General features: G+C 37.6%; 1 protein-coding gene across 3 annotated transcripts in view; it reads left to right on the forward strand.

Annotated features, from left to right (window-relative positions):
* The window catches only part of si:ch211-191a24.3 (tensin-3), a 46,289-nt gene that overhangs the window by 3,728 nt on the left and 17,828 nt on the right, over window positions 1–24,733 (forward strand). For 2 of the 3 annotated variants that reach the window (XM_020938113.2, XM_055164429.1), the window contains exons 3-16: window positions 375–425; window positions 499–621; window positions 1,587–1,651; window positions 2,904–2,987; window positions 3,147–3,259; window positions 3,804–3,864; window positions 3,952–4,027; window positions 5,000–5,129; window positions 5,352–5,417; window positions 7,246–7,350; window positions 12,191–13,033; window positions 20,081–20,205; window positions 21,656–21,764; window positions 21,844–21,912. In XM_020938113.2, the coding sequence (XP_020793772.1) occupies window positions 375–425; window positions 499–621; window positions 1,587–1,651; window positions 2,904–2,987; window positions 3,147–3,259; window positions 3,804–3,864; window positions 3,952–4,027; window positions 5,000–5,129; window positions 5,352–5,417; window positions 7,246–7,350; window positions 12,191–13,033; window positions 20,081–20,205; window positions 21,656–21,764; window positions 21,844–21,912 (2,020 nt within the window). Of the gene's footprint in view, window positions 1–374; window positions 426–498; window positions 622–1,586; window positions 1,652–2,903; window positions 2,988–3,146; window positions 3,260–3,803; window positions 3,865–3,951; window positions 4,028–4,999; window positions 5,130–5,351; window positions 5,418–7,245; window positions 7,351–12,190; window positions 13,034–20,080; window positions 20,206–21,655; window positions 21,765–21,843; window positions 21,913–24,733 lie in introns of those variants that run through there. The other variant, XM_055164430.1, reaches the window with a different exon arrangement.

Genomic DNA, 24,733 nt, shown 5'->3' on the forward strand with positions numbered 1-24,733 from the left:
CAACAGCTACGTTTAGTTCAGTAGAGATTGGCAATTCCAGGGCTGAAGTCATCCAAATGAATTTTAGTGATATGACAGTGAATGGAGTTTAAAAAACACAGTGGAGCACTTCCTGTACTAACATCACAAGGAGTGCTTTCCATCTGAGAGAAGAACTCAGCCTTATTATGCATTGTTTGTGTGAATGAACGTGCGTGTGAATGAATTAGAAAACAACTCCAGGTATGTTTTTAAAGAGGAAACAGTATGACATAGATCAGACAAGAGCATATTATAGGCCCTATAAAAAAATAATAATAAACCTTACAGTGTACTTTGCACTTGACTTGCATATTGCCTGCATTAAAATAGTCACTCTCTTATTTTTTCTTCAGTTTATTAATCTCTCAAACAAAAATGAACCTTTCAGCAGACTGCCCCAAAAGGTAATATTTGTAACACATTGTAACGCTCGGCAGGGAAATCGTTGGTGAATGAGATTGTATTTTATTGCACCAGGTTGTGGACACAGGCTGGACTGACCAACTGGCTCCAAATCTCGACCAGATCATCAACGTGTGCACCGCTATGGAGAACTGGCTGCACAGGCATCACAAACATGTCCTGGTGCTTCACAGTTGGGTAAAAGCATATTATACAAATATGAAGACACAAATACAAGGACACAAATAGAAAGTACTAGAAGTTTTACTGAATGAGTTATCTTTAGCGTTCAGACCCTGGCAGAAGACATTGTGATGAAGGGCATGGCCGATTATATGATGTTTATGAGATGTCTTCCTGAGGCCTGGACACTGGAGGTGGTAGAAGTGAGGCAGAGGAGAGTGAAGGAGTTGATGAGAGTGAAGGGGACGATGAGAAGACGAGGAGAGTGAAGGGGATGATGAGAGGATGAGGAGAGTGAAAGGGACAATGAAAGAATAAGGATAGTGAAGGGGACAATGAGAGGATGAGGAGAGTGAAGGGGATGATGAGAGGATGAGGAGAGTGAAGAAGACGATGAGACAATGAGCGTGAAGGAGACATTGAGAGAATGAGGAGAGTGAAAGGGACGATGAGAGGATGAGGAGAGTTAAGGAGACGATGAGACAATGAGAATGAAGGGGACAATGAGAGAATGAGGAGAGTGAAAGGGACGATGAGAGGATAAGGAAAGTGAAAGGGATGATGAAATCATGAGAGTGAAAGGGACGATGAAAAGAGAGGCCAAGGGATTGCTGGGAAGGAGGTGGAGCGCTGCACAAACTGAAGTGGCCGTGCGCCTGCTATGGGGGTTTAAATTGGTCAGGCTGGGTGCTGATTGAACAAGGAGGAGGTGGGGTGAGTAAGAGTAATGGGAGTGAGTGATGAAGGCTGAGGAACAGGTAAACTCTGGAGAAGCGGTGAGGTAGACGAGAGCGAAATTAGGTCCTCCAGGCTGAATTTATACTAGCTCAGTATGTACCAGTAGAACAAAAAACAATAAAGTTGATAAAATATAAGGCTATATACATCTATGTTATCTATTACATAATGGTAAGTTGTTATACAGTTGAGTATGATATGGAGTACTTATTTGGTTCACTGTATTAATTCTTCACGTACAGGGAGGGAAAGGCTTGATTGGCGTCTTGCTGGCTTCCTACATCCACTTCAGCAACTTGTCTTCCAGGTAATACCACAAAATTAAATACTACTTTATTAGACACATATTACATATTACTTTGAAATTCAGAATGAAATATGGTCAGTGGTTTATCACCCATGAAAAAACATGTCAATAAATGTCTCTATTTGGGTGGGACGATTAAAAAAAAAAAAAATAATGATCAGCATTGCATGCATTTATATATTCAAAATCAGGATTCAATTCAGATAATTGTAAAAAAAAAAAAAAAAAAAAAAAAAAAAAAAAAAAAAAAAAGAAAATAGTATAGATATAAATAGAATATTTTGCAAAATATTGTGCTGCCTTATTTTCATGGATTTAAACAGTAAAGGAAACATTCTCATTATTGTCCACTAAGATAATTTCTTTGTCCTTGTATATTAAATTCTGTCTGTATCTTAAAAACTGACTTAACAAATGTTCATATTTTGCACCACCTTTATCTACAGTGTTAATTCAACCACTCCTTATAGACACCTTATCACATTTGAATGCAGTCCTTCTAAATGTATTGAGCTTTGGGTGATTAGATTCATTGGTGTCAGGAGCACTTTGTTTTGGTAAACCCAAGTCAGCGGACAAACATTTGCAGTTGGACATTAAAGGAGGCCATTTCAGGGGAAGGGCAGGACAAGTGATCGAGGAGACTTTGAACTGGAACTGTTGTTTGATTTTCAGCCAGAGATCCTGCTGTCAACCACCTGTAAATTTATTTACTTTCAATTTAGTTGCAGCCACACTTCCCGGAGTCAAGCCATTTTACAAGAAAAGAGTTCTTTGGGTTCATCCAGTGTCACAGAGCAGTGGTGATTCAAACTAAAACAACAAGCTATCGAGAAATTGGTTACATAACATTGCTTGGCTTGTATTCTGAACAGGGTCTATATTACAAAAAAAAGAAAATCTAATTTGACTGCTCCCTATTATAAAGGAATAAACAATACCACAAAGTTTAGCATCTGATTTGACTGCCTATGTTGAAATAGCTGTTCATGGTAATTACTTGAAGACCGACATTTAATATGGTGTTTTCATTGGTCTAATTCCTAAAACAGATGTGAAAAATTCTGCTTTTATGGTCTGTTAGATTGTATCATATTAAACTCCAAAGCCATAGTGTTATCCTGACCTGGTGAGCCATATGAGCTCTAGTCACATTTGTGATCCACTGCTGTCAAACCATGCAGACTCATCTTATTGTAGCAGTTGTCCATTATTTCAACTCACTACAAATGAGTACTCACCTCTCTCTCAGTGCAGACCTTTCTTTGGACCACTTTGCCATGAGAAGATTCTTTCACGACAAACTGGCTCCCCTGATGACCCCCTCTCAGAAAAGGTATGTCTGATTAGAGAAGGTCAAAGATCATTCCCCAGGCTCACGTAGAGCAGTCTACGATGACTAATGGCCCCTGGGTGACCTCAGCCTTGGTCAGCTGACTGTAATGACTTGAGCTTCCTCAGCTGACACTCTTCAGATAAAGTGTATGTCCCTCAGGTATGTGTGGATGCTGGGGAGCATGCTCAAGGGGGGGTTAAGGATGTGCCCCAATCCATCCTTCCTCCTCTGCGTGGTCCTGCACAGCCTGCCAAAAATAAGGCCTGATGGAGGTGAGTGCTAAGATAACAGTATATGCAAAAGCTTAGTCATCTTTATGCATTTCTTATATTTTGCCAAAATGTGTGAAAAAAGAAGGTGCTTTATGTAGCTTTTCTGGTGGGGGAATGTTTGTGTCCATTCAGATAAATTTGCAGTTCTATTTTGCAGTTATTCAATTACACATATTTTTACTGCTGAAAAATAACTTCAAAAATATGCATTCTTACTGTGAATGAGATTTTCTGTCCACAGATCTGACCTTTAATGGCCTGGTAGTACCATCTGCTTGCTGAAGACAGGCAATTGTAATGCATACTGTATACAGTGGAAAATTATAGGCAAAGCAATAACATCTCCATGGAGCAGGTGGCATTTTTTGCTATTAAATTGACATTATAAGTAATAACAAAACTCATGCAAACCCAAACAGCTGTGGGATTTATAATGCACTCATTATACATGCATGAGTTATATTAAAAGGGGAAACCATGGAAGATTTTGAAGGAATACACAATTATTCTTATTCAGTTCTAGCCTTTTGTCTATTTGTTTTAGGATGCAGTCTTTTTCTGCGTGTTTACCAGAGTCTGCAGGCGGTGTGCACATCTGCTGTTTAGTAAGTCATTATGAAAGTAGGGCCTCACTGTTGTACGAGTGACCTGTTATAAAATCATCAGGTGGTCTCTCTCTCTCTATATTTCAGTCACGTCAATGCGGCCCAGATTGACCGGCTTTACTTTGTGCTCCAGCCTGCTCAGCTGCTCAAAGGAGACATTATGGTAAGAGCTGTAGTACTTACTAATCAGTCAGAGAATACATTTTGGATGGTAATTATTTCAAATCATATTTCACATTTGGGGTTAGTGCAATGTGGGCATTTAAAGTCACTATGGGTGTAACAATATCCAAGTGTCACAATATGATATCGCCACAGTATGGAGCTCACGGTATGATATTTATTGCAATATCGTGGGAAAACTCACGATATGGTGTGGAAGCTCATGATTAGGGATGTAAAAATATCCATATCTCTCGGTACGATATTTTCACGATATACATCTCACAATACGATATTTATTAAGATATTTTGTGGAGGCTTACAAAATTGTTAATATGTGACTTTTTCCTCTTAAAACACCTTGACAAAACTTATTCCAAAGAACTAGGACTTAAAAGTGCTTAGAGCTGTTATTTCTTTTTGTAGTCTACACTGAAATGAAGCAAAGGTTGATGGTCTATGTATGTAGTTCCTTCTGTCTTTTTTTTAGCTATTGCTGCACCATAACTCTTAATTTAAGCAAAGAGACTTGTAATTCAATATATTGTGATGATCCACGATATTATAGTGAGAACTCTGACAATATGATATCATGATATTTTGGTTATTGTTACACCCCTAAAAATCACAATATGTTACTTTTAGCCATAAACACATCCATCCTGACAGTGGGCCTCCTGCTTGTTTCCATGAAGATGTTCCTTTGGCTATAAACATCTGCAATATGGCATAAAACTGATCTATCTTATCTATTTTATGTAATACTTGAATCTCAACCAAGACATTTTCTGGTACATGCTAGAACATTTCTGATGGATTGCTAAAATTTTGTCTGAATATTGTCATCAGGATAATCCAAGAATGTAGACTATGTAACACTGTTATGGTTATGAAGGTAGAGACATTTATCAGATTTACTCAGTACACTTTTTTTTTACTAGTTAATTAATACTTTGTTTATTGTTTTTCAAAGGTTGTTTGCTATGACAAAAACTGGCGGTCATCGAGTCGTCAGGTTGTGTTCCGGCTGCAGTTCCACACAGGCCTGGTGCACGGACACTCTCTCACCTTCTTTAAAGCAGACTTGGACTGTGCCAGTGAAGGTATTTATGACCTGCTGCTGTCTCCTTTAACAAATGGCCAACTCCACTGTGTTGAATTAACTACGTGTAACAGATATAACAGTATAAATCTTGTCTGTTCCTCCTGTGCAAATACCTGGACTAACCTTGGCAGCTTATCAGTGTTCTGCAGTCCAGGTGTGAAGTACACATGAAAACAGCACTACGCACACGTAACTGTCTGCTTTTGGGGTTTTATTCCAGATTCCCGTTTCCCAGAAAATGGAAAAGTGGAGTTGTTCTTCTCAGATAGTCCTGAGAAGATAGCAGGTAGGTCCAGACACACAAAACATATTTAAACGATTATTTTGTAAAGTAGGAATGCATAGTTGACATCCAGCAATCAGATTTCTGGAATAAGATAAAAACAGGACCGAGAAAAAACAAAAGATGCTATGTGTTTCATCTGTTGGGCCATAAACCAAGCATAGTGGATTCAATTACTACATTTCAAAATATGTGAGAAGATTTTCCAACTTTCTCCAATGCATTTGAACTTCAGTTATATATTTATAATTTGTGTTTAACCCAATTCAATTTAAATGGCTCTCTTAGGAATCACGGTGGGTAATCTTTATCAAATTCCAATAAAGGTCTTATATTACGCAAAATGGAATTCATTTACAGATGTTTGAGTAATCCTTTATTATTAGTCTGTCTACATCTCCAAAGCTCAAAATGCTGTGTTCCCCCTTGTGATGTTATGCAGTTGTAGTTTTGAAGTTAACAGCTACTTATTTCTTTTTGTTTTGTAGAAATTGACAATTCCAGGGCTGTGAATTATCCAAATGACTAGTGAACTCATATAGAGTTTAAAAACACAGTGGAGCACTAACTGTATTACCATATTACATCAGAGTGTTTTTCAGTTTGAAAGAAGATCTCAGCCTAAGGGTTTGTGTGTGAAACATGTGTGAATGAAACAAAACACAACTCCAGGTATGTTTATGATGAGGAAACGGTATTATAACATTAGAATCAAAATCAGAATCAGAATTTATTTGTCATTCCAGTATAAAAATATACAGAAATGAAACACTGCACTCAGGTCCAGTTCAACAGCAGCAAAAATAATGATAGGAATAAAAAGTTCAAAATATAAATAGTTTAAAATGTCAAAATAAATAAATAAAATAAAATAAAACAGCCCCCACATCAATAATAGCTGAATATGGGCCCTTTTACTACAAAATAAAAAAATCTGTACAAGCAAATATAGTTAACCTACATTGTTTGATGTAGAGTACTTTTGTAGACCAGAAGGAGGCAGTGTTGCAAAGTTAAGCTGGTCCCAAACTCCTGCCTGCCCTGCTCCCTGCTCCTGTTGCCCAGCTCCCAAACAGGAAGTCATTTGAGACATTATCACACAAACTTATCTGACAAGAATCCAGATTGTAGACACTGTAGACAGGGAAACACACATACGCTTGTACTACACATGGCAAAGACACAAGCTTCCTGTATCCACAAGACTTTTTTCTCTACAGCAAAATATCTAAGGTAATGAATGATTTACTTCTGTTATAACACATTTTCAGCAAATAGCAGTGAGAATCAGATATTTGATCAGGCACAATGTTTACATTAACAAAACTTTCTTTTCAGTCTACAAACATTACATTATATAGGCTACAGTAAGGTTTGTGAAAAGTTAGGAAGTTTTAAGACCACATTAGCAGATTACTGTGCAAACCAATTGAGTTATAATATAATGTACCAATGGAAATGAGTTCAAATCAGCTAACTGCATTGTTTGATGATTAATGTGCTGTGTCCCTTTACAAATATACTGTTTCCCACAAGTTCATACTGTGACTATGGCGGCATACAGTACTGTATATGGAGAATAATGTGAATTTTTGGCTTTGCAGATAAAAACATAACTAAATACAGATAAAATATAGTTCCTTCTTTATATTTAAGACAACAGTACAGTCATAATGTCATATAATTAGTTTTACCAATTTTTTTGTTCAGATTATTTTTAGACTATGTGGGCTATGAGAGGCCAAGATCTCCTCTATTATTGGGAAACACTGAAATAAATAAAAGTATTAATATAAAAATATAATTGTATGCTGTGTTGTTTATTTATCAGGCAGAGAGCTGTGGCACAATGGACGCTCAGTGACAGTGGACTATGACACTTTGGATCCTGTAGTCAGACGAGACTCCTACCAAGACATTTCCAGTTTGGGAACAGGTAAAATACAATTTATATCTGAGCAGTTCTTTGACTTTCTGTTGTGTTTGTGGCTCTATTCTCACTGTTATCAGCCCAGATTGAACAGGAAAGGCAGAGATGTGAAAACACTGGACACAATGGGACATAAATAAACGGCTCTGTTAGACGCCAGGTGACCTTTCAGGCTTGTGACTGTGAGAATTTTATAGTTATAATGTCAAGTTAATGATTCTTAGTTATTTTACTTTTACTTTTGGCCTGCTCAAGTTAGAGTTGGTCTCCTGACATTCATGCTTTTTCTTAAGGGGCCCATACCTGTCTGAATGAGACAGCTTTCTTGAACGGTTCCTTAATGTGAATGGTTGGAATTGAATCTCAGGTTTAAAAAGAACCAGATCTTTTTCTTTCAAATTTTTATGCATTTTTAATGATTAACACTGAATCAACATAATAATCAGCACAGAGGCAGAGCAGGTAACATGAGAGAGCATGAGAGCGCTACACACAAAACAAAATATTTGGCATCATAATAACAGTTCATTTTTTAAATATTCATATTGTAGTGCAAAATGTTATTTGGATTATGCTAAATTTAAGTGGGTAAACACACACCCACTTTCACTTTGAACCATTTCATAGCCTTGGTCTTTTCTATCTGTGATTAGCTTGTTATTAAAATAGGTTCCCACACTGGAGAAGCCAATGTGGGAACTTATTTTAACAACAAACTAATATAATTAAGTATTAAAAGAGACAGTTTTTTGAACGGCTAAGTGACATGTATGGATCCAAAAGATTCGGATCCCATAAAAGAGCTGAAAGTCCCATCACTAATCAAAACGGTATTGCATATTATCCAACATGGCAAGACTTGACTTCGTTTTTTCAGTGGTTGATTTGTTGGAGAAGAATCTGTAAAGCTAATGTTGTTATGCTGTTGTTTAAATTCTCACACAAGAGTCATTCCAGCTTCACGGAGCGTTTGGATTTATTCCTCCACAGTCGTTTTTTTTTTTTTTTCCACTGTCTGCATCATTGAGCCCAGCAGCAGCACGCAGCTGTTGTCTGTAAATCCATGTCTGAGGAGAGAGAAAGTGCGCACCGCTAAGGAGGCATTTTTCTCTCTAAATTACAACTAGAGCCATAAAGAATTGCTTTTATCAGATGTTTTTTTTTTAAATTCAGATGCAGCTGTTTGTGCAATGAGGACTTTATGAAGTGTTAATATGTCAGTAAAATGCATTTCCGAAGTGTTGTTGAAGTGTCTATCTCTAGTGTCTAGAATTGGGCTGATAACGAAAAAACAGTGCTATCCTATTCTATGTTGTTTTGAATATATAATTAAATAGTGATTAAATTAAAAAGTGCTGTATATACTGAAAAAGGGTCAAATGATTTTTCTGCACTTGTGTGGATAATTTTACTGTAGTCTTGATACTTACACGATTTGTCAATATGAGTTTTTCTGAAAGTTTTTAATGTTTACACTTGTCTTGATTTGGTGTTTCATATCCAGTCTGAACCATGGTCAGTGTTGTAGGCACAGTCTTAGTCTCTTCACAACTGTTGTGGTTTGAGATGCCTTTTTCAGGAGTGGGTGAATGACAGTCAGGTTTCTAGACAGAAGCCAGACCTATATATTTGGGAGGCGGCTGACTATTTTTCAGGCGTCTCTCTTCACTTGGTATAAACAAAAAAGACACACATGTAGACAGCTCACACAATAACACTAAGCAGAGGTTTTGAGGCGAGTGCTCCAGCTGTTTTATGCCATTGCTAAATCTGCACTGTCCAGCCATGTAATTTGGACAGACCGATCTTTGGGAAGAGACATGCCTCAAACGTGCCATGTAAACACACATAGATACACACATACGCCACCATTATGCTAACCACAGGCACTCACGCATGCACTTGAAATGAACATACTAGCTCTGTAACCAAGAATGTTGTTTTGAACCTACACTGCCAAAAATAATAGCTCCATGAGATAAAATGACTTGGATTCAGAAATTTTTTGTAGTTTTGACTAGATTTATGGAGTAGATTTTAGGTAAAGCAAAATGATCAGGCTGTCAAGTTTTTACCTGTCTAGTTGAATTATTAACTGTAATAAATCTTCCCTGATATTTTTATCTTTGAAATTAGAAATATTTATATTGAAATCAGGCCAAATTATTTCAAATTTTAAACCAGCTAACCACATAAATCAAAATCTCTCAAAACAAGACATATTTCCAGACATATTTCAAGACAATTTTAACCCAATCTGTAGATATAATTTTCTTTCTCTCTCTTTTTTTTTTTTTTACAGTGTGCCCACTCTCCCACATGTACAGTACTTCTTCCTATCATTTCATCTCCTGTTCCTTCTTCTTCCCTTTATCTTCGTCCAAGCTCACTTCAGGTTCAAGTTGCAGGTTGCATGCCCATCCCCCTTTTCACGCACACACGCACACACACAACTCCGCCTCCATGTTTACATTCCCCGCTCCATAATTGGCCAGCTCAAGGTCCTCTTGTGCTTTGTGTTTTCTGTGAAAGTCCGACAGCTCTTCCTCACCTGCCCCTCATGCCTGCTGGCTGGTGAATGATCCACCTCTGTCTCTCTAAACCCTCACAAATTCCTTCTCCTTCCTTATTCCCTCCAGGCACAGAAGTCTCCCGTGCTCGCTCCACTGTGTTACCTGTGTAGTGGGACAGGATGCAAGCGAGGGGAGGGGGGTATTTGCGAGCTAAAGAGGGGAAGGCAGAGGAGGAGACCTGTTTGAAAAGTGATTTTGGAGGCGGAGATTGCGCACAGTCGGAGCTATGACAGAGAGGCAAAACAGTGCTGTGTGAGTGTGTAAGGGTGCGCAGGGGGAGAGACACTAGGGGGGCTGTTAGCACCTTAAGAGAAGGAATGTTCTTTGCCTGTATTCAGCGTGAACAACACAGCGTCAGATTACTAGACTACAGAAGAGGATTCATCAAAAACTGGTCTGAACAACTTTTGGGTTAACTTTTAGTATCCTTATCTCTCCTTTTCCTTGCTTCCTTTCTGCTGGTCATCTATTGTACCTTCCTCTTTTTGTCACTCCTGTTGGACTTCTAAGCCAGCATCCTGTTTCTAGTTTGCATTAGTGAAAGTTGAATTATGGTAAAGATTTGTATAGCTGGGATTACATTGTTTCCCAAGCAAGCAATGTTTACGAATTTACTTCTCAATGCTTTAGTGTGTGTCCAGCTGTGAAGTTTTTACCATGCGTGTCTGGTATTTGAATTTTATTGCCTCTTTGGACCTAAGGGGCTAGTACATACTGCTCTGGTATGCACTGTACGTATTGTTGTAGTAAATATGACTATTCTTAAAGGAGCATTGTGTAACTTTTCTGGTAGAGGATCCGCTACCTGCTTGACTCGATGTAGATGTTAATGTTTTTCCCTGGAATGTTCTACCGGATGGCATTTAGTTTAACTAACACCATGGACACAAGCAGGCAACATGACAATACCAAGTTACAGGTCAGATCTATGGAGAATTTGGCCTATTCACTGTGGAGAATTTGGCCTGTTCACTATAATAATGCATGTTTTTACTGTAGTTGTGAGAATATAAATAAAAATACAAGATCTATTTGTTTGATGCCATACTGTGGAAAGCAATGATGGCAGGCCCTCCATCAAAAAAGTAGCACAGTGCACCTTTAAGAAGCAACCTTCATTGTGAGATTAGCATAGGGGTGTTTTTATAGTGTCACCTTGGTAGTGCAGTCAGAGTGGAACAAAACTGTGCGTGATCAGCTGACCTCAATGAGTGACATGTCCTTTACGTGACACACACACACATACACACACACAGGCACACACACACACACACACAGAACTATATACATGCATCCGCCAGCACCGCACAAAGAGCCCCTGTGTTATCAAACCAGAAGTGTGTCTAAAGTGATGGCTCTGCTCCAACAGGTAGCATGCTGCTTACGTGCATTTTTGTCATCACAACTCAAGAGATGCAGGTAAAGGCGAGATTATGACAACAGAAATGTACTTGTGAACTACTTGTGCTGAAATTGAGCAAGAAAGTTGTTTATTTAAAAGAAAATGTCTTAAAAATGAATTTTTACTCATGCAGACATATTGAGGTCTAACTTGTTTGTAACTTCATCAATGTTCCTACCACCATCTGATATGGAGTAACTGAGGTCTTGAGATATTATTATTGTTCTCTGTGGGTTAAGGTGTTTTGTAACCCACAGGTATGAATTCTTCCTACTTAAAAGATTTTATCAAGATTTGTGTTTTTCAAACTTTAAAATGATCTATCCACTTATTCTCAGTCATTGCATTAACTGTAAATGTGATATTTCTCTGGTGAAGGTTTCATGATAATATCTGAGTAGTGTTTTTAAAGGTCTATGTCTTATGTAACTTGTCTAGTGAATAGAATGCAACTTGTTTGTCTCCATAGAGAGATTATTGCTTTGCCTTGAATGTCCCACAATATGGCATTATAATTATCTGAATATCTCCAAGAAGATTAACATCTTCTTATCCTCCTCACAACAAGAATGCATATTTTCAAGGCAATGAAAACACCAGTTGTATGATAGAAAGGTTTAATGTTATACTTTGTTGAACAAGTAAGCAATAAGCAATAACATCTCCATGGAGACTGGCAGATGTTGGACTTTCCACCGGAAAAGTTACATAGTGCATCTTTAACAGAGTCAGGCAGGCTCAAATGTAGAGTGTGAAGTATAGGTTACTCAAACATGGCACCCAGATTGGCAACTTGTGTATTGCATCTTTTAATTGTCAGAAAATTGCCATAGAAGTTTGACTAACAAATATCTTCATTCTCTCTTTGCAGGTTCCTCACTGAATGGCGGGATCTATGCAAAAGTGAGGAAGCCCAGCTCTAAAGAAGGCCCTCCGTTCACTCTGTCTTCCAGTCCTCCCAGCTGCAGTGAGCGTTTCCCATCTGGCAGCAGTGACTCCGGTCTGTCAGTGGCCTCCCAGGGCCCTACCAGGACTTCCCACTGTCGACCATATAAACTTGAAAAGCTTGGAGCTTGTTTTACGGAATTGGAGCTGGCCCAGTCTTCTTTGCGGGCCATGACTGAACTAACTTTGTCCAGTGGGGGTGAGGGGGGGATCACTGGTGATGAGTCTGGTTTAGGACAGACTGAAAATGGGGAAACTTCATCCACGGAGCGGGAGACGGATATTTTGGATGACGAAGAGGAACTGCGGTCTGCTTTGGAGAGGCCTAGCTCTAGTAGCATGTGCTCACTGTCTTCTGAGGAGCAGCCTGTCCAAAGTGAAAAGGATTCAACCCAATCCTGGATCCAGCAACAACAGAAAGTAGTTAGCGCTGTCGTTACAAGGGACTTAGATGGCGATCACAGTGTTACTGAGGAAAGGGAAGCTTCTTTCTTAGCTCCTGATGCACCTGTTAGGGGGTCCAGCAGCAGAGAGGCAGTGCAGAGGGGCTTACAAGAGGATGGGGTAGACAACAAACAGTCACCGTGCCAAGATGAGGAACTAGCATCTTTAGCCACAGATATCGATGAATCCATTGAACAGTTGAACCAGCTCATCTTGGATTTGGACCCCACTTTTGTTCCTGTACCGACAAAGTGCTCCCCCCTGTCCCGGTCAGCTTCACTTCACAGCAACGGCCTCAGCCACAAAGGACTCACGCATCTGACAGGTAAGAGCATTCACAACTAGAAATGTAAATATTTACTTATCTAGCTGTTTATTATGCTTTAACAAACTATAATTAAATCTTAAGACCTTATTACCAGTGGCTTAGGTGGCGGTTTTCTGTTGTTGTGTCCTTGGGCAGTACACTCCCCCACTTTTATGAAAAGTGTTAATGAAAGACTGAATTGGAGACTTCTGTTCTAAGAGGCTACATCTATTAAAATATTCCTGTGCAGCTGTGGGAACAATTTTTTTTTTTACCAGCCCCAATGTGGGTAGGGATGTAACTGTAACAAAGTGGAGTGAAACTGTATTGTCAAAAGTTAGACAATAATATCATGGGCTATATCAAATCACAAGCTCTTTTGCGTAAAAGTATTGTTTTGTTGCAGTCAAGGCTAAAAATCAGAGGGAACTACAAAGATAGGCCACGATCCTTTGCTCTGTTTCAGTGCAGACAACATGAAGGAATGACTGTTATTAAACCCTTTGTAAATCTTAATCCTTTTGACTGTAATTGTAGCACTTGCAAAGCTTATCGGGGCTTTCAAAAAGGAGAAGTTTTCCACAAATCCATTGTCTCTTCACAGTTCTGCACTAAATATGCTATCGTACAGTGACATGAATAGCCTGATAATATTGTATCTTGAGATTTGGATATTGTTACATTCCTGAGTGTCTTCTGGAAAACCACTGCCATTCATATTATAAGAAAATAGTTGCTCATTTTATGTTTAATTTGCCCTCACACTGTGGTATAGTACCTTTACTCATGTGGTCAGTATAAGAACATTGTTTATTCAACCGAAGTATAGAATAGCAACACCTTTAATAACAAATATACATGAAACACTGTAGATTCCAAATGCTCACTTTGCTGAAGCTTACCATATTTAATTAAGTGTCTTCTAAGTGGTGGCAGAACACACCAGCACTCACCACCAACACAGAATCACCTGCTGCTGACAACCGTGATGAAATATGCTTTTTAATTAAAGGCAAAACAGTAGGTGATGTTGTCTTGTGAGCTATTAAAAAGACTATTTTACTGCAGCAATCTTCTCTAACATAAAAATACCATGTACATTGTGTTTGCTGAAAGGGTGGAAGTGTTTGATAAACAATTTGAGAGCAAAGTACTGAGTGTTCTGGCTTGTGATCTTGAGGTATTTAAACTTCTGCTGTAATATACATGGAAATATACTGAGAGCTTAAAATATGAGGCATTCATATAAGCAAAGGTTGTGCAGTGATGACTAGAAATTAGCCATAGGGACAAGAGAACAGTGTGTAGTGAAAAGTAAGCACAAAAGAGGATTGTTAGTAGAGGTTTAGTGTCAAATGGCAATAATTTTCTTTCTGTAAATAGTCACCATGGGCTGAACTATAGAACATTTTGTATGGTTACCTTTTTTCTCCAATAAACATCTGATCATTTAATCTTAGTAACAGAATGCAGACTGTACTACTAATAGCAATTGTACCATATAGTGAACCAAAATGATAAAAGAAAAATACTCAAGCCTATATTGAACTTGAAATGTATTTTTTTTTTTATGGTTAAATAATCTTTTTAAATGCTACAGTTATCTAAATGTCTTATACATAACACTAGGACTGAAAATGCAATTTGAATAGCTGATATTGGCAAATTACAAAGACTGCAACTTTATATAATATATCATTTATAATGCCATAATTTCCTCCACAAACCACAAAATATCAGACAAATATTATTCTGTATAAAAGCTGCTAATCCTGTAGTGTAGATCTGTACAAACATCTCCTGAAATGTGATTCTTGTATTAGTTTGTCAGTTCATCAGTCTTTTTGTCAGTTCTTCTGGATCTGTTTAAAATGTATAATCCCCATGAAAACATAAATCGAAATTCTATATTTTTCCCACTGTTTTCAATAATTGTTTAATTCGAATAATAGTTTAAACTGAACATAAACTCAAATGTTTTATGGGCCTGGGTTGCAGTTATTTGCTCAATAACTTAACCTCTAGGCTCATATTTTCAGAATGGGCTTGGGTCATATCCTTTTATTAGATGGTCTATCTCCACAGTGCATGCTTTGTTGGAAATACAAACAACATTCTCGTGGTTTAAGGACATCCCAATATGAACCTGAACATCTCCCTGACCTTCTGTCTCTCTGCTCTGTTTCTACTCACAAAAGAACAGATTTACGTGCGTTCATTTCCACAGGGACAGAGCCTGGAGCAGGAGCCACATTTTTAAGCTGACCCCCCTCCTCATGTACTAGTATTTTCTCTCCTCAGGGTCATAGGTGTTGTGCTTATATCATCACCACACAGTTCTCCTACAGCTGTCCCATCAAAGCTAACCTCGCAGTGGCCCGTGAGGCACAGAGGAACCAGCCGCCAATCATACCCAGGTGACAGCTCGTGAATAATGTTTATCAGAGTTTGCACACGCTCTGAGGTGGGCAGCGTTTAACCTTTGACTCTGTTAGTCAGGACTTCAGGTAAAAGAGTTGTTGGTTTGATACAAGAAATAAAAACAAGTGCAGCCTGGTAAATCATCAGGATAATTACATACAGCAGCAGTAGTAGTAGTTTTTAGGTGGAGGACAACAGTTGCTTTTAAGATCTAATATCACAATTGTAGACAATATAAGAAAACAAATAGGTAGTTTAATTTCCACTATAATGCAAAAATAATGAAATTATTTTTTGGCAATATCACTCACCTTTAAAGATTATTGCAAACAATCTACTCAATGAGACAGGCCTCGACTTTGACTCTGTTTAAATCCAGGCTTAAAACAGTTCTGTTTAACTGTGCATACAACTGAAAGGTTTTCATTTTTCATTCTGCACTCTTCTCTCTAATTTAATCTCTCACTCTTTTTAATTTTATGATGATTATTTATGTTTTGATTTGTTTTTATTGTGATTTTAATGTATTTCTTATTCTGTAAAGCACTTTGAATTACTTTGTGTACAAATTGTGCTATACAAATACACTTGCCTTGGTCTTGCCTTACACATGTACAAAACTTCATGTCATTTACCGTACACAGTTACTACTTTGAAGGCTGGATTAAATGCAAATGACAAATAACCCTACGGGAATCACTATCTTATCTAAACAGTAATACATCAGTTTTATGTTTAATAAAATTTCATCAGATTTTTATTTTTTTTTAATCTGTATTCACGTAAGTATCTATAATGGTACAGTATCAACAGTAAAATCTAAATTGATGAGAACAGACCTGCTGCTGTTATCAGTATTTTATCCTGTCTTGTTTGGATTTGTTGATTGTATATTTCCTTATCTTAAAGCCATAAAAAGTGAAGCCCTTTCTTTTACATAAATCATTTGGGCATTTTCTTTTAACTTCCTGTATCCCCCATTGGTATTCTACAGTGGTCTTCCCTCATGTCTATTCACTCCATGGTTTTCGTAGTGCAGGAAATGAAACATATGTGCTTGTATTTACACAGGTCAGCAGGTTTTTATGTTTCCCGTAGGTATAATTTCCAACATAATATTTCACTGAGTGGTTAGATACTGACAGAGGCTGTTTGTAACATGTTTTGGTGCGCATGTTTGGTAGTTTGTAAGCCATAAGGAATGTGTTTGAAGTTTGACAGAGTACTTCTCTTTGTGGGCTTGCATCATGCCCTCTTCAGTCCTCTCATCATCGTTTTCAGGGGGATAGAAGACAAAAAAAAAACTCTTCGCCCATAGAGCTGGTATCAAGTGATAGTCCACACACATAACAGACAGAGTGGAAGTTCCCCATGCAGAGCCGCTGGTGTAAGTGGATTAGTTTCAGTTGGACAGGCCTGGCTTTCATGTGATTTTAAGGATGATAGATGCCCCCCAGTGAAACCAGAGCGCACAGTGGCCTCAGCGTCACTGTTTAGACTTGAATCAGTTAAACGTTGTATGTAACTCCTTTTATAGTAAATCACGTATGCTGGTGTGTGATTGTGGTGTGCTTTTGGACTGTTTTGGTGGGCAGTGGTCCAGTTACTCACCCAGCCACAACACCATTTTCAGATTACAGTAAAGAAACAGAGTCAGCCAAAGGGATTTTAAACCACATGGCCCAAAAATTAGTCAGAAGTTAAATTGTGGTTAAAACTGAACTGTGACAGGCATATTTGCTTGTAAAAAAGGTGTGAGGATTAGGCTACCACATGTTTAACATATCTCTTGATGCTTTAGAAAGATAAGATTAGATAGAATAATAAAGTTGTGCAATTGCTCTGTTAAAGGTGCTACCTTATGCAAAACTGACTCTTGTGAACTTTAAGTCATGTTGTAATGCTGTTACCTCCTCAAAAACATACCTGCAGTTGTGTTTTGTTTCATTCATATATGTTTGAGTAACCTTTTTTTATTAGGCAAAGCTCAAAATCCTCTCTTCCACATTGTGATGTCATGAAGCGGTAGTTTTCAAGTTAACAGCTACCTTTTTACCTTTAGTTCAGTAGAGATTGGCAATTGTAGGGCTGAAATTATCCAAATGATTCTAGTGAGGGTGTATGAGGTTTAAAAACACAGTGGAACACTTCCTGTATTACCACATGGCATCACAAGGTGGAACAGAGTGTTTTCCCATTTAAGAGAAGAACTCAGCCTAAATCTGCAGGGTTTGTGTGTTAAACGTGTGTGAATGAAACAAAACACAAATGCTGATATGCTTTTGATGAAGAAACAACATTATAACACAGATCAGTAAATGTGCAATATAGGCCCTTTAAAGTGTATGTAATGTGTATGTTCAACTTGTCCTTTAATAATAATCTAGATCTCTTAATTTATATTGAAGAAAAATTTTAAAGAGCTACAAAGGCCAATATTGATTCACTCCTCATACTGATACCACAGTGTCTTGCCCAACAGCACACAACACTATGCTCTGGTGGGATTGATCCTGAGTTGCTCCACACAGACATATAAACAGGTCAAACCTTCGCTATTGTTTTCCAAATTAATGTATTATTTTTGCCATTATATGTATTGAGTTTTTATGTATCTTGGCATTTAAAATTGTAATTTAGAGGTAATTTAAGTAATTTCAACCAGATGCACATGGAATTCTGTGTCCTTCCTGAAGTACACAATCTCTGAAGGATAAACATGAGGTTAAACTGACCTTTTAAGTTCGACCCTGGCATTCCAGGTACAGACAGTCATTCACACCCATTACAATGCATTGTTATATTTACCTAAAGCAAGGAATCCTTGGTATGCATGGTGTTGCATACGAGCTATAATTATTTTGTATTTGCCCCTAGAGACATTGTTAGACAATGATTGCTGTGCATTTAGGGCATGAAGAGGTAAGTAAGAGCCAAAAATGTAAAACATATTCAGGTAGAAATTCATCAAAATGTAATCAAATGAAGTTCCTTGTTTCATACTGTCTATGGTAAGTTAATTGAATCTTGGACAGTCTGTTTATCATTTATTGACTGATGACTGTTTCTGTTGGTTATATCAACAATTAAAAACATGCCCATGTGGCTTGGAGCAGAGTTCAGTCTTTGGAGCATTGGACATTGTTTTGTGTAAAATGTTAATTATTTTAAGTCTGCTTTATTCATCAACACAAGGGACGCGATTCATTTTTTACCATATCACCCCCTATATCTTGGGGAAAACAATGAATCACTCAATCCGTCAAATGCTTTTCTGCATGGAGATTTTATCGCTTTGTCTGGAATGTTTCACAGTATGGTATTAAACTTTTCTATCTTCATCAAGACCAAACCAGACCAAATTACATATCAGATCTGCGGAGAGGTGACTCCACTCATAGTCAGTATGCCTGTTTTTCTAGGTATTTTTGAGCTATTAAACCACCTGTAATTGAATAAATATAAGGTGGAGGTGTTTAATGTCATACTGTCATACAACTCCAAGCAAAGCAATGACATCTACATAGAAACAAGCAAGTGACGGAGCCCCAACCAAAAAGTTACATAGTGCACCTTTTAAAGTTCAAATCTCATCTTTTGTCAACCCTTAAAGATAAGTGATGCATTATACTTGAAGCTAAACTTTTGGTGGTCTTTGTGAATGGTGCAGTCTTTTGTAGTCGGTAGCTCCACAGCTCAAGGGGGCGTCTGAAATGAGCCCCTGATTGTTCTAGCAGATGTTTTCCAGATAAGATACCATGATGTTCCACCATCTGTTCACACTGAAGTCTACCTTAGTCACACAAACCGACCCTGATGGGAACTATATATGCCTCTTCTGATGAATCCAGTGATAGACGCTTTTGTCTGGCCTGCCGCATGACAAATATAGCCTCCACCTGGTTCTGATCAGCTACTTTAATGTGCTAGACATAACTATCAGTAGCTTTGTTTACATCTACACCAAACAATCAGATCATTATCTGATTTCTGCAGTTATCAGGGTATTGAAATGTCATGTAAACAGTTGTGTGCGTAATATGTAGGACTGTCACAATAACACATTTTTAAGCTTGATATATTGCTATAGAGATATACTGTGATGAACTATCATATTGAACCAAATTTATACCACTGACACAATAACAAGATAATCCTAGTAAACCTTTAAAAAAAAACAACAGTATCCTTAAATCATGATCAACATGAATAAAGAGCAGAACAAAATTATAATCAGCCACAGAAGTCACTTATTCAACCTTTTACAGCTAAAATCTTAGTTTATTACAACAAAAATACTCCAAATCTCACTTTTATAACGTAATTGTACACACAGTAAATATTGAGCCTCAAACTATATTGTTCCTGCTTCAATGTATTGTATGATAAGTCAATACACTAATTATCATAACAGGCCTAGTAAGATGATTTCGTTCTGATCATTCACATTAGTGCAGGTTTTGGATAAAATGTTAAATTTTAAAATGCATTATATGCTTCTGCCAGTCGAATGAAAACCCATTGAGTGTTTTTTTTTTTTTTTTATCAGATCTAATTATTGGGTTATTATTCTAGTTATCTGATTTGTGTTGTGTGGCCTGGATAATTTCCATGTTTGATTATGATTGTGATCTGTGTGTGCAGGGTGGAAGCAGCAGAAGCAGTTCAGTGACGTGACGGATTACTGCGGAGGCTACAGTCCTGAGTGGAGAGCCCAGAGTATAAGGAACAGCCCCTCTCCACTCCGCAGTCCCTCATATACCACACAGGTAAATCTTCATCACACTGTCAAACACTATGGTACATTCACACTTGTATATACACCATCAAATCAAAACTGAAATAGGACTAGGACTAGAACAGGACCAAACCTATTTTACATCAGAAATGAATTATTTACAGTACTTATACCCAGAATATAGATGCTACTACTGCTAATATTTAAGATGACATTTTGAACTCTTGCTTGCACTTTCTCAAAAATAAATGAAATTGTGAGCAATCTTGTAACATAAATTAGGTCCTAAGTTATGCTTAGGACCTAAAATCCTATATTAAGTCCTATATTATGCAAATTTGTCTTTTCAACTTTTAGCCATGATAGAATAAAATCTTACCCTGTAACCCTTTTTTATTGATCTGTCTACATCTCCAAAGCTCTGTTCCACCTTGTGATGTTATGAAATTTACTTTTTACCTTTTGTTCAGCAGAGATGGGCAAATCTAGGGTTGAAATGATAAAAATTATTCTAGTGATTATATATGGAGTTTAAAATACAGTGGAGCATATATGACATCACAAGGTGGAACAGAGTGTTTTCAATTTGAAAAAAAAAAAAGTATTCCGGGTTTGTGTGTTAAATACGTGTCAATGAAACAAAACACAACTTCGGATATGTTTCTGATGAGGAACGTTAAAACAAAAATCAGAAAAATAACGTGATATGGGCCCTTAAAAAAAACAAGCAGGTATGTTTCTCCATTTCTCCTGTTCAGACTATAATGAGACAGTAGATTTTTATTATAGTAATTTTATCTCATATCATTTCAGTGTCACGTATTGCCTGTATTTCATCTTTAAGCTGTCCTGGTTGGATCATCTATTTTTATGTGTTTATGGTAATACAATGAGCAATTAGGAAGGCTTTTGTTATCTCAGTGGTGTTTTAGACTATGGTTAATTGGGGAGAAAATTGGGCTATGATGGGTAAACCACAAGTGTTATTATTGCGCAAATAGTACTTAGAGCATGAGCATCTTTAAGTACATGATTCCCCCGAAAGGTTTGAATTACTGTCATAAATCATAAAACTAGACAGGGCATCTGATCACAAGTTCAGATTTGTGTACAGTGTAGAAGAAATATAGTGTTTGGATCCATGCTGGAGAACCCTTCAAGCCCTACTTATGGCCACAAGGATAAATAGATAGTTAGGTAGCTGGATAACTGCATTCTGATTATGTGACGAATGGGCTGCTCAAATTTACATTATAAAACAAGCATTAAAGGGCCCGTATTACTTTTAGCTTTCAGATTTTTTTTTCTTTTTTGCTTCCATTTAAATGTGCTTTAGTTCTAGTCTCTGTGGCATGAATAGTCCAATTGTTTACACCCAAACAGATCACAAGATGTCTGCTGCTGTTGTGTGTCTGTGTGGGCTTGTCACCTCATAACACTGTTTTTACTCTAGTTTCTTACTTTTCCTCTATTTTCCACAGCATGGGAATCTTTACAAAACCAACAGTGTGGACTACGCTGGACAAACAGTCGGCAATGACCTGGTCCCACCAACGCCGTCCTTCCCTGTGTCCCCCACAACGCCCTATGGTAAGATTTCGCCTTTTGAAAGTGGGTGTTAATGTTTGGATTGGTTTGTATCTTATCACTGTTTTCCTGTCCTTTCCAGTGAAACACTTCTCAGAGTTTTCCCAGATTCGGAGCGGTGGGCAGTGGGACCAACACATCTGGACACAAGGTAAATGTTCCCAGGAGCCTGTTTGTGCCTGACTGACCAGAGCAGTGAATGTTGAACCCAAACACTTGTGCTAATTGCTGCCAGACAAAGGTTGGCTGTAATACCCCAGCTCCAGGCATACAACTCTATCAACAATGTACTTTATGCTCACTTGACTTATCTGTGGTGCCCCTTTGTTTCCGGTGAACTCTTGAACCCCAAAATTTTTGTGATATTTTTAATCTCTCAGTAGGGTGTGTATTTATATTGTATCATGGCTTGGTTTGAATACATTCAAATGAATCAATATTTGAATAAGTAGAAGTAAAATTTTTCTATATGGATTTGCTATTATTGCTTTGCCTGGAATGTTCCACTGTATGGTTTTAAACTCACCTTGAAAATCATGCATTCTTCTTGTGATTGGGGTCACTACACCACAGATCTGATCTGTAATCAGTGTTGGGAAGTTACTGAATACAAGTACTGAAAATACCTATTCTGAATTCCAATTTTGAGTACCATTCCGGTACAGTTACTCATTTGGTGGTATTCAGAATGCAGTTACTTTCCTGAATCAAAAGGAATACATGACTCTACATCATCACGTAACTTTGACTTTGAACTGCTCGGTTTTAGTAGAAAAAAAAAGAACGCACAGCTCTTGCAGTGCGTGCATGTGTATCTCTAATTGGACATAAATAAATGCATAACAAATAGTGCAACAAAAATAAAGCTATTTGTGTTTGTAGATTCGGTCAACTTAGTGTAAATATATTCAGAGTATTCAGAATACAGCACTCTTATTGGCCCATGTCAATATACATTTTAAATACATTTTTTTATTTACACTAGTCTGTAACTAAATATTATTCTATAATAGTATGTTTCTCATTACTGTCCGTCATTTGGCCTGCTGATATCACCTGCTTGTTTCCATGAAGAACAATAATTTCTCAATCTGTAATGCCATGCTGTGGAGAATTTCAGGCAAAGCAATAACATCTCCAGACAGGTAGTGGACCCTCCACATTTAAGGGTAACATTAGCCATTGATGTGCGACTTTTAACCAGATTATCTTCAAAACTGTGGCTTTTCTGGGTGTTCCCAGTGGTAGTTTTCAATATCTAACAAAATTGGTCTAAATAAGGAAAAGTACTGACCTAGCAACAGGTGATGCATCTAGGAAAGTACAAGTTTGTCCAACAGATGTTAAAACTGGTTCATAGTGTTTTCAGGCAGCGTAAAAGCATTGTTAAAAATATACAGCTGAACAGTATTACACATCACATTATGACATGTGTGTATTGTAAATCTCCTCTGACTCTTCTAAACATATGGTAAATATTTGTCAAAATTGTAGTGGATGTCCTGCCAGGCCCATTCAAACAGCTGATTCGGGCTGCATGCTAATAATAGTGGAGGTAACAGAGGAAGAGAGCAGGCTGCTGGCAGGATGTCCTCTCGTCCTGTTCAGGGAGGGGACAGGGAGAGGGGAGGGTCTTTTGTTTTCAGGGGTATCCGGAGGGACCTGTGCCTAGGAAGATATGAGGCTCACAGCTGCACAAAGAATTTAGCCTGGTGTTAAAACAGGACCTGCGTTTAAGGACCTTATCTTGGAAGCTATTTCCTGAGATCTTGTTCGTTGACATGTGAAATGATAGAATGATGTATGCCTGAAAATTTCTTCCTAAAATAGATTTAAGTGAGACCTTTATTTTCGTGATGAGTTACTCCACCCAAGTCACCCAAGGGCAAAAGCAGTATCTTAGGACTTGGGTTATGATAGGGACATAGGAAAATATTGTCTTTAACTGTACAACTGTAATTCATGGAAGTCATCTAATCTGATGAGGATAAAATGCTAAGAAAGAAAAAGGGAATTTAAATGGTCATGAATTCAATGGACTTAGAATACACTGTTTTGTCAGATAAAGATTATATGTTAGAATAACTAAAAAATTACAAATTATGCTTTTTGTCTGGTATTACATATAAAATGAACATTCATAGATCATTAGGCCCGTGCTACTATTTTTCCCCCCTTTTGTTACTTGTAAACTTTGCGTAAGCTAATGATGATATAGTTAACAGCTCACAGAAGTCGAGCTTGTTAAATATGTTCCCTTTAAATCCTTTCATTGTTTCATATTGTCAAAATTACTTTGTTTTACTGTATACTTGAGAAGCTTACTTTGCGCTAAGTGATGGGTGAAATGGTGCAGTGAAAGGGAATTAGACTTCATATGGATTTTCAGGCCGACAAAGAGCATTAACAAAATGAGATTAGTGGATTTAAGAGTTATGGGAATCTAACCTTATACTTTGAGCTTTACATGTTATTACGGCATAAGATGTTTTTATTAACACACTAAAAATTATAATGTTTGTAGTTTTGTTGTACAGCAGGTCACAGAGGATACAGCATTTGAAGGACAGATGCATGCAGCCATTGTAAATGTTTGTGTGAAAACAAAGAGCATGATGAAAGAGTAACTATATTGTACACAGAAACCAGCAGATTAGTTTTTTTGTCGGGATGGGCAGATGAATTAAAAAAAGACATATCCCCAGTCTGGGCGGCAGACGGTAGCTTCCTGTTTCCCACGTTAGACAAATCAGTCTGGTCTCAACATTTAAGCTATAACATAAACACTTATTTTTGTTTAGACTACTTAAAACTGTGTGGAAGATTTGATGCAGAATTAACAGTGTTGTGCTTAATTTCTGAAGGACAGAGATACTGTCTTTTGGAGTGACAATGCAGATGTAGGCGTTGAATACAGCATTTTCATTTCTTGTTTTTTTTAGATTGTCACTATATTCATTTACTATACATGG

Source organism: Boleophthalmus pectinirostris, unplaced genomic scaffold (genome assembly GCF_026225935.1).
Source record: "Boleophthalmus pectinirostris isolate CB_2022bp ecotype Guang Dong unplaced genomic scaffold, ASM2622593v1 HiC_scaffold_7, whole genome shotgun sequence".
NCBI lineage: Eukaryota > Metazoa > Chordata > Actinopteri > Gobiiformes > Gobiidae > Boleophthalmus > Boleophthalmus pectinirostris.